The sequence below is a fragment of the Octodon degus genome, unplaced genomic scaffold (genome assembly GCF_000260255.1).
Source record: "Octodon degus isolate 3935 unplaced genomic scaffold, OctDeg1.0 scaffold00042, whole genome shotgun sequence".
NCBI classification, from domain to species: Eukaryota; Metazoa; Chordata; class Mammalia; order Rodentia; family Octodontidae; genus Octodon; species Octodon degus.
This window is the reverse complement of record NW_004524618.1, coordinates 3,484,742-3,495,619: the sequence shown is the minus strand read 5'-3', so window position 1 is coordinate 3,495,619 and position 10,878 is coordinate 3,484,742. Positions and strand designations below refer to the sequence as shown.

At 48.8% G+C, this 10,878-nt stretch overlaps 1 protein-coding gene and 1 pseudogene across 5 annotated transcripts in view; both read left to right on the top strand.

Annotated features, from left to right (window-relative positions):
• Positions 1-10,878, top strand: part of Stn1 (STN1, CST complex subunit) — a 36,836-nt gene that overhangs the window by 8,530 nt on the left and 17,428 nt on the right. For 4 of the 5 annotated variants that reach the window (XM_023715528.1, XM_023715529.1, XM_023715527.1 and 1 more), the window contains 2 exons: positions 840-935; positions 7,000-7,068. In XM_023715528.1, coding sequence (XP_023571296.1) covers positions 840-935; positions 7,000-7,068 — 165 coding nt within the window. The remainder of the gene's footprint in view (positions 1-839; positions 936-6,999; positions 7,069-10,878) is intronic. The other variant, XM_023715530.1, reaches the window with a different exon arrangement.
• Positions 1,392-6,308, top strand: LOC105742208 (annotated as a pseudogene).

Genomic DNA, 10,878 nt, shown 5'->3' with positions numbered 1-10,878 from the left:
AAAAATAAATATTTAAAATAAAAATAAAAATAGAGGGGTTTTTGGTTGGTAGGTTTTGTTTGTTTTGTGACAGGGTCTTACTATGTAGTTCAGGCTGGCCTTGAAATCACTCCATAGCCCAGGTTGACCTTGAACTCTTGCCAGGCCTCCTGCCTTAGCCTCTCAAGTGCTAGGATTACAGATGTACCCCATTTCGGCCAGTTGAAAAGTTTTAAAAAGTTTTTGACTTGTAATCTGTCAGCATTTTGCAATCTATGAATTATCTTTTTTATTTCTTTACAAAAAGAAAAAATGGGGGGGAGGCTCTCACCAACTGATAGAAACAGTGTCCTGTTATTTATTGCAGAACCGGGGATTGAACTCAGGCCCTTGCCCTTGCCAGGGAAGCGCTTGTTCCACTGAGCCGTCTCCCCGGCCCCAGTGTCCTGTTTTTTAGAAAAGCACTGGTTAAAAAGAAAGTGCAAGAAGTCATTCCCACGGTGTCCTCTGTCTTTCCTGTCCTGTGTCCTCCCATCAGGTGGTGGCTGTTTTCGGGCCTGTCTTCTCGGGCATAGTTTACCTTCTCATGTAGAGAACCTTCAGTTCACCAAATCTAGCTGGACAATGCTAGTTTTCCCTTTTCTGCACTAGTAAAAACTTACTGAAAAACCAGGCTTTTTGCCTCTGACCCTTGAGGAAGAGACCTCTGGATTTCCTGGAACGGGCCATTTGTCAAGGGGCTCTTAAGACTGGGATTTCAGCCAGCATCCTGCCTCCGCTTATATCCGCTGCACCCCCCCAAGACATTTAATGAAGCAGAAAATTAATCATCTACAACTTTGCTTTTTGAAAAATTTTAGGTGTCTTTTTCTACAATGGGCATCCAATAAAACAGGTGGATATCCTGGGAACTGTTGTTGGAGTGAAAGAAAAAGATGCTTTCTGCAGTTACGGAGGTAAGAGCAAAGGCACCTGGGATTGTGTTGGGGCCCAAGGGGAAGGCTCAAGGTTAGGGTTAGTATAAGCACCGTGTGCCAACCGGTTGTGCCAGTGGAGCCCCATCACGGTTAGATTTTAAGTGTACCCAGCCTCTCGGAGCCGCTGGGGCTCCTCGCGAGGCGCACCCTCTGTCGGGAGACTCGCAGAGCGCCCCAGTGGGCTGAGCGCAAAACAAGACAAGAGGTCGAAGTGCCCGCGATGTGCCCGAGGCTGGGGACTCAGGAGGTGGGAGAGGGAAATGCAGCGCCTGGGACTGGACTGATGGGGAGGGGACACCCGATACCCGGGAGCGTGGCTATAAATAGCAAGGGCGATAGTGTATGATTACGGTGATACCATGCCAAAGAAAGGGCCAGGTTCAGGTCAGGTAGACTGTGCAGACACCAAGGGCTGAAGACTAAATGATATCCGGAATGGTTTCTTTAAAAGCCTTTGGTATTCAGAGGGGTAAGTATCCCTTATCCGAAAAGTCCCCTTCCCATAGGATGATGGACACTATAAAGGGTACTATATTTTGGGTACTGGAAAATTGTTAGAAGGGCTGGCCAGATAGCTCAGTGGACTAAAGCACCAGCTTAGGCGGAGTGCAGGGGCCAGGTTCCATCCCTGGCACCACAAGCCGTGCTAGCCATGCCCCAGGGCACGCAGAAGGTAGTTGAAACTGGGTGTGGTGGTGTGTGCCACCCAGCTCTTGGGAGGCTGAAAACAGGCACATCAGCACAGTCTGATCTATGTGGTGAGACCCTGTAGACCCTGTACTAAAATACATTTTTAAAAAAAATGTTAGAATGTGATTTTCCCGCAGTGGTTCTTGATTGCTCTGAGCTTAGCCTAAGCATTTTAATATATTGCCTTGTGCGACTTCAAGGTTCTCTAGTTAGGAGGCCAAGTCAGGCCTTAGGTAGGAAGCTCACCTTGAGTTCCGGGCCACAATGGGCAGCGTCGCTTTTGTGACTCTGGCTTGGACTGGTATTATTCTCCTTGGAGGGAGGCAGAAGCGCTGGACTTGGTGAGCAGAACATTCCCTTGGCACCTATGCACCATGGAGAATTATAGGGACACTTCATTGCATTTCGTCAACATTTGTTCATTTTCCCGACGATGACTGTCTGGCGCTTATAAAATAACAACATGTGCGAGTGGAGCTCTTGCGTGCCTCCCGCTTCTTCTCAGTGCGTAATCTGGAGTAGATCACTTTGTTGTCAGGCATCTGCTTACTGACTCTCCTCTCGGCTTTATTGGACCGAAGGGGCTGGGCTATTTACCCCGTGGCGGCGGTGTGGGCTGCCCGGCTGCAGGCAGTGTCCTTCCTCCAGGCCCTGGGGAGAGACAGCGGCGCCTTGCACAGTCATGGCCCGCCTTATTCTCCCCCTGATCCTTTGAAGTAGAAAGGACAGAAAGTGATTTACATTTTGTAGCGCACACAGCTAAGGGTCGCACCTCGTGGGCTTAGGATTCCAGCGGCACAGGGCCGCGGGCCTGGGCGTCCACGTTCTCCTTGGCCTACACGGAACCCAGGCGTTTCCCTCCTTCCACCCGCCTCGCATCCAGGCCCCACCCCGGGTCAGCTGGATCTGGGTCTCGGTGTTCGGTTTTTCGAGCCAGACCAAAATTAGCCTGTGACCTCATGGACCATCACTTACGCCCTCTTTTCCCGCCCCGGGAAGATGAGGGCCGTGTGCCCGACTCTTCCAAGAGGCCTTTCCTTCCGGTGTGGATGTGAGGGAGAGCGGAAGGTTCCTGTGACTGACCCTCACCTGGCTGTCCTCGGCCCAGCTTGGGTCTCAGGCCGCCTTCCCCGCAGCCCCACCTCGCTGCCCATTTCGCCACAGGCCTGAGCCGAGCGTGCATCTGCCCACACTCACGCATCCTGGTCCCACAGCGCCACCCAACCACGGAGGCAGGGGCCTCGGGACCATGGTGCAAGGCTACTGCGAGGTGTTACAAACCAGGGGAGTGGGAGTTTGGTGGCACTGCCCCCGGTGTAGACCGAGCACCAGCTCAGGTGCAACCCAGGAGCCTCGGGTCAGGGAGGACGACCTCGTGCCTCCCAGGACAGATGTTCAGCTACTCATTTTTCCCTCATCATAAATCAAGACTTTTAACTAGCCGGAGAAGTGGTATACTAGATAGATCATACCTTCTTCTTGAAACCCAAACATCCTAAGTGACTATTTAAAACCGGAGAAAATGTTAATGGTATACATGTCATGTGCAATGCCGTGAATTGGTCAGAGTTTGGGTGAATGTTGCTGATATTTGTAGTGTAATATTTAAGAAATATAGAAGTCCCTATGTCCTCAGTGCTATTGTCCTCTTTTATGTCTTGAAATTATTATAGTCATTGCTTACATTGAATGTGCTTTCATTCCTTCTCCATGCTCTAAAAGATACTATTAGCCCCCAATGTTTTAAAATCATTTTGTGTTATAATATAACATTTGTCTTACATAAATTACATGTAAGACTCCTAAGATATATGTAAGATTTCTGTTTTATAGTAAAGCACCTATATCTTTTAACAGCAGTGGGTATAGATCTCTGTTGTAACACTTTATTCTTACGTACTGTTATTGTAACTTATTTAATCAATTCCGTATTTATTAACATCTAAGTATTCTAAACAACAGTGCGTGGAATAGCCTTATAGGAGATGCCCGTGTCTGCATATTCTGTTTATCTCCTCAGAATAATGTATTGGAAGTAGTTGTTTAGCCAAAGGGTGTACGTGTTTCAAAATTTAATGCATGTTTTCAAATTTGCTCTTTAGAAATTTAGTTCTAGTTTATACTTCCATTATCAGCACATGAGTATCAGTATCTAACAATTGAGAAGTTGTTTAAGTTGACCTTTCTCCTGTGGTAAGTGGTGAGTGTAGCACACCGATGTGTTTATTAGTCATGCTCGTATCTGCCATTATTTGTGTATTCTTTTCCTTTGCCACTGTTACGCTTTGGCCTTTTTCTTAGTAAATGATATGAGCTCTGAATATATTAAGACACTAACCTTATCATTTAGAAAATTGCTACCTATTATTAGTTTTTAGATCAGCAAGCATGTCAGACTTTTTAAAAAATTAGTTCTCATTTCTCGGTTCTGCTTAAAATCTCTCCCACCAACCAAAAACCTGAAGTATTCACCCATGTTTTCTTTAAGTTTATATATTTAATATAGTGAAACATCTAGAATTTATTTTACTATAAGAAGTATCTTGACGTTTTCAACATGACAAGCCAGCAGTAAAGTATTTTTGCCTTATATTTCTTTTACATTACATGTGATTTTACAACAGTCTACTTGATGTTTTTATTCCGATTATGAGGCTCGCCTGCCTCGTGCTTAGTAAGCTTGGTTCTGAGTCTCTCAGAAATTAGGCAAAGAGAACATCTCCAAGCTCTTCTACAGGTACCGTGGGAATTCTGTGGCTTGTTTTGTACTAGGAATCAAACAAGCTGAACCAATACTGTTTTTGCAGGCAGGATATAATTATTTTCTATTATGAAAATAAAACAGTGCCCTGCTGCAACGTGCTTGGCTCCCTTTGGGTCCCCTGCAGGGCTAAGTACTGGGTAGAAAGCCTTTGCAGAGAGAAGCCCGGGCCACAAAAGTAAGACCCTTCGAGTTGAGATGCCAGGGGCGAGTGCGAGAGAAGCAGTGACAGAAGCCGTGGCGCCCGTGCTGGTGCCCGTCATAGACCATCACAGACCGCGTGATGCTGCCCAGTTTCAGGGTGGGAGAGAAAGGCTTTGTGGTGGGCGGTCATCAGCTCTTCACGCATAACTTCCTGAGGCTCCCTGTCTTAGCAGCGGGGTGTACATGCAGATCACTAGTCCGCTCATAATCGGGTGAGGGAGGCACTGGGCCTTCCCACAGGGCTCGTGCGTGCCACTCCCATGTGCACGCAGGCCATTCTGGTGTGGGGTGAGAGATCGGTTCTTTACAGATGGAAAGCTTTTGCATGCACAGCCACATTTGTAGTGACAGAATTTGTGATAGCTAAGTCTTGGACTCTAAGTCCATCTGCAGACGAATAGATACAGAAAATATGCTATGTACAGCGGAGAACTCTTTCTAAGGAAAAGTAAATTTGAATCATGTGAGGAAAAGATACCCCTAGAGACCATGCTATTCAGTGCAGTAAGCCGCACATAACAACTTAAAACACTGGCCACGCAGGACCGGCACCCAGAACAGAGCGCTTTGCTCTCATCAGGACGGATGGGGAGCAGAAGTGCGATGCTTATGCTCCAGAAACACATCATCCAACTCGTCTCAGATTGTCCGGGTGCTGGCTGAAGATGGCCCAGGGCATCCAGAAGTAGGGGACGTCATTGCCCGGTTCGAGGAGGCCCTAGAGCACAGTGCCATCGGAGGCAAGTACAGCAGCTAGGGTTTGACGGCACAGGCAGCATTCCGGGAGCTGGTAGAGTCCAGGAAACCGGATGCAGTCTACAGCGGGCACTGACCGCGGGCTGGTGTGTGGAACTGCTGCAAACTTTCTTCCTGGTGACAGATGACATCATGGATTCATTCTTTACACGGAGGGGACAGGTCTGCTGGTGTCGGAAACGGGGCATAGGTTTGGATGCTGTCAGTGATGCTCTCCTTCTGGAAGCCTGTATCTGCCACCCGCTGAAGTCCCACTGCCAGGAGCAGCCCTGCCGCCTGCACCTGCTTGAGCTCTTCCTGCAGACTGCCTATCAGACAGGGTCGGGCAGACTGGGAGTCATCACGGCTTCCCAGGACCATGCGGGTCTCAGCAAATACCCTGAAAAGAGGTACAGATCTGGGGTCAGGTACAAGGCAGCTTTCTACTGCTGCCTGCCTGCCTGCTGCTGCTGCTGCCACGGCTGTGGCTGGCTCTGACACGGAGAAGGAGCACAGCAGCACCAGGAGGGTCCTGATGGCGACGGGCAGGTTCGTCTAGGCCCGGGATGATTTCCTTGACCTCTTTGGGGACTCCACTGTGACAGGAAAGATTGGCACCGACATCCAGAACTGCAAATGCAGCTACTCCAGAGCTCAGCCAGATCTTGCAGGAGAATTATGGGCAGAAGGACACCAAAGGTAGCCAGCATGAAGGCGCCGTACGAGGAGCTGGATCTGCCGGCTGTGTTCTCGCGGTGTGAGGAAGACAGCCACGGCCACCTTGTGAGCCTCATCCACAGTACGCTGGCTCACGCCCCCTAGCCGTCTTCCTGGCCCTGGCAGACAAGCTGTCCAAAGGGAAAAAGTGGCCTGGAGACCACAGGGCAGGGAGCGGCTCAATAAATTGCCACGTAACTCAAAACAGCAAACAAAGATGTTACATGGCTTGTCTTGTGTGAGAAGCTCAGTGTATAAACAAAATGTAAATGAAAGACAGAGTAGAAACAGAGAGGGCGAAAGAGTGAGAGAGAAAAGAAATGGTTATCATCCACCATGGACAAAGAATCCAAAAGTGTATCTCAATTTAGTATGAGAATCTTAGTGTTCTGTGCTTCTTTGGCCTAGTCTGTGTGTGTGTGTGTGTGTGTGTGTGTGTGTGTTTAATTTTATAAGACCTAAACAGTGACTTGTCCTGATAGCAGGAGGGGCTGTGGAGTAGAAGTAGAAAGAAGTGAGATGTGTTATGTACATGTGCCAGTTCCCCACAATGAATGTGATCACTATCCCAACATGTACCAAGAAAAATTTAAATGTTTTAAAATCACTTTTAAAAAGATGGGGAACTTTGAACTGGGTTTTCCTCATCTAAATTATTGAAAACCGTTTCGGGGCTGGAGAGATGGCTCAGTGGTCTAAAGCATCTACTTAGAACAAGCTTAGCTAAAGCACAGGGACCACAGTTCAATCCCCCAGCACCACATGCCAGCCAGCCCCGCCCCCTGGTGGGCTGAGCTGGCCACACATACACACACACACACACACACACACACACACACACTAAATGTTAAAAAAAAAGAAAAAACCATTTCTTGGTGTGGCTGAAGGAACGGTAGTGTGTGAGCTCACCAGCGACCTTTGCCGCTTCTCTTGCAGTGGATGACAGCACAGGAGTTATAAACTGCATCTGCTGGAAGAAGTCAAGCAATACCGAGCCTTCTCCAGGTAATTTTGGGTGCCACGTTCCTTTGCTCTTCAGCTAACCAGTGGATTTCATTCGAGGTAGCTCATCAGAACAGCTGTAGGGCCAAGTGTTCCCTCTTGTCCCCCAAGGGACCGCAGCACTGTACTCAGGCTTGGCTGCTCAGTTGCTTCCCTTTCTGCCATCTCCTTGGCTCATTTCCTGCTGCTGAGACTATGGGAACGTTAACAGCTTCCTGAGAGTTCCAGCCCTTGGTTTTTACTGCAGCAGCTGTTGTGTAACGCAAGAGGTTTTAGCCTAATTGCCCATCAGGTCATAATCCTTTACCAGAGTTGTTTGTTTTTCTTGACCAGAATTTTAAAACAGCTCTCCCCACTAGCCTCTCTGCTGCCACGGTCCAGACTTTCTGAATTTGTAATATATTAAAATGCATACCCAGAATTCTAAGATTGTTAGGACAGGATTCCTTTGGAAGTTAGCCAGTAAATAATATAAACCACAAAAGAACTTTAAATTTGTATATTGAACCCATGGACTACAACTGAAACAGCAATTGGAGTGAGTTAAATGCAGTTTAAAAATTCTCGAGTGGTTTGGTTTGGTTCGGTGCTGGGATTGGGCCCAGGGCTTGTGCATGCTAGGCGAGCTCTTTCCACTGTTACCGCCCCATTCCCCTTATAATTTTACAAGTTCATAATACATTACAAGTATTGTACAATACAGGCGATCATTTTCGGCGCTAGAGAAGCTACAGGAACCTGCACTTTATTCTTTCCGTTTTACAGAATGCGTAGCCTGGCCACACATGTGGGATCTTGAATCAGTGCCCTGTTGGTGCTGCGGTCGGGATGCGTGTTCCCAAAGGGCCACTGGAAAAGCACGGTCCCGGGTGGTGTGTCAAAGGCAGGGCCTAGCAAGATGCCTCAGGTCACTGGAGGCAGTGTCCCGGACATGGGGCTGCTGGCAGCTGCGCCCCTTGGGCTGTCACGTGCCGCGCTCACTGCAGGCAGTGGGGCTGCCTCATCGTCGACTTGAACCTGCTAGAGACCGAGGGCCTCAGCTGCAACCCAAAACCTACCTAACTGTCACAGCGTGCCAACTCTGCAATTAAACCTGAATACTAAGGTTTTAGCTTAGAAAGGACACCTGTTACCCGATGCTCGGCTCTGGGGTGACTGGGCCTGTGTGTGGCAGAGAGGGCTGTGCGTGCCCACTGCAGCACGCGGCCACAGGTTCGCCGCCACTGCTCTAGGAACTTGCAGTCGGCACCTCGACTAGTTAACACCAACGTATTCACACGGTACATAAACAAATGGGCCGGGCTGCGTCCCAATAAAACTTTATTTAGGAAAACAGGTAGTGAATGATCTAGTCTTGAGCTATGCTTTACAGCTCCTCTGTTTTAAGAGTTTACCCAATTAACCTTTTTTAAAAGAAATGGCATCATCAGGAATATTATATGTCTTATATTTAGTAATTTTTTGCATCGATGAAATGGCCATTAATACTGAGAGTAAGATTTTCATGCTATGTTTTAAAACACTATATAATTTAATTCCTCTAATTTTCTCATCTTTTTTTCCTAAGATTTTTTTAAATGTCAGTAAGTAGATGAACCAACAACACTTGCACAGAGCAGGCTTCATTTGGAATTACTTTGCAAAGATGAAGCACGGGTGAACGGTCAGAAAGAAACCTAGTTACATATAAAGTGACTTTTTAAATTGCTCTTCGCTTTCCCCTCTTCTTTTAGTATAATTGCCTAAAGTTTAGAAGCTTTCCTTGAAAGTGGCCAATGAAGACAGACATTGTTAAACAATTTAGGCTATGCCAAAATCACGTTCCAGTCAGCGGCAGCAGACTACTCACTCTTAGAAGTGTCACACAGATGCACCGCCTGGGCCACGCTTACAAGCGAGGCTGAGAGAGCGTGGCCTGGCTGTTACAGTGCTGAACGGGACTTACCCTTCAGGATGCCACAGGCCACTTGAAATGCAGCCCTGTGGAATTACATGCTGGAGGCCTCGGGGCAGAGTGGCCCGCCTTCAGTGAGCGCTCGGCCTCTGCAGACCTTCAGCCTGATCGCCTCGTCACCGTTGGCCAGGACCTATACGCTCTGCATAGCGGAGGTGAGGGGCTGAACACCCTTAAGATTCGGCCTGAGTGGAGCAGGGCCTGGGCACAGGAGCGCAGTGCAAGCAGGCTTTCAGGAAGGGATTCTTGCCCGTTTCCTGGAGGGAAACGCCGCAAGCTGCGCCGCTGCGTCTAGTTTTCTAGGCGCTGGTTACTGCGTGTGTCCCGTTTCCCTCCGTGTAGCACACGTGGTAAACTGAGCACCTCTGCACAGGACGGAGGCACCGCTGTCAGCACCGTGTCGGGCAGAGGATGTGAGCAGGAGACCAGACATCCGCGCCATCCTGGAAGCCCCAGGAGAAGCGAAACACAGACAATACGTGGGGGTGTAAGTCAGCATGTGCCACGGTCGGTTCAGGGCGTCTTAGTGACTTTTCTCGTTGCTGAGATAAAATGCCAGTTAAGGGATGAAAGGTTTATCTAGCTCGCACTTTCAGTCCGTCTTCAGCTGGCTGCGAGTCCAGGTGGCACGTGGCAGAGGGCCGCAGCTCACGAGGACGGAAGATAGCACAAGAACGAGAGACGCAGAACTTTGTGCCCATCGTATTAATATTATTATTACTACATTAATATTATCAGGCTCCACCGCGGGGCGGGCGGCCCGTGCTGCCAGCGCTGCACTGCGAGTCAGTCGTGCGCCCTGCGCACGGGCCTTGGGGAGACCGCCAAACCACAACGCAGGGAGACAACTACTCAAAAGAAGTTCATCCTGTTTCCTGTCTTGCCTCTTGCGTAAAACATCTCAAAGAAGATGGAGTTGTTGTCTGTTCATTCCAGCATACTGTTAAGCTCTCCTTTGCCCTGGACTGTAGAGCTCTGAAAACTGTTCCCAGTGATGAGATGGATAGACTGAAAAAACAGGATCTTTTCAAACTTTTGTAAAGTAGAATGAAATCCTGTAAATGTGGAAAAGAAAGTAGAGGGTGTATGTAAACGAGGCTCACTGGTACAGTGTCCTGACATGTAAAAGAAACTAACAGCTAAAGAGATGAAGGGCTTATCCAGAGAGAGAGACGGGGTCGTCTCCTAGGAGAATGGGTCACCCTGAGCCCCCCTTTCAATTTGAAAGCAAAATATCGCTCAACGGACGCCCATCACACTTGGCGCGGCCCCAGGTCCCTCCGGAAGCGCCGCAGCGTGCGCCTGCCCGATGATGTATGCGAGGCCTGAGGGGTGCTGGTTCTTTCTGGCAGACATTCTGGCAGTGTGCTATAAATTGTAACCGTAATGAAAAACCTCCAAAGCGATTTTGTCCAGAGACCTTCAAATAGCATGTATTTATCTCTCCGTGGATCTGCCATTGGTCGGAGCTCATGATGTAAGACTCAGATCTTGCGTGTGAAGTTAGATCTGACACACCTGTGCGTGAGGGAGCGCATCGTTATCCCCATTTCACAGCTGAAGAGTTGAAGCCTTGAGCGCACGAGAGAGCCATGGGGGTTACGTGAGCTGCCCAAGGCCACGCCGCTGAGAGGAGTGAACTGAGACTTAAGCCGGTCCTAGCCAAGGAGCCAACGCCGGCGCTCGGCCCTGCTGCCCCCGTACAGTGCTAGTGGTACAGATCAAAAAATTTTAGCCAGGCATGGTGGTACACGCATGTATCCCAGCACTCAGGAGGCTGAGGCAGGAGGATCACTGTGAGTTTGAGACCAGCCTGGGCTAATAGGGAGACCCTGTCTCAAAAAATGAAAAAAAAAAAA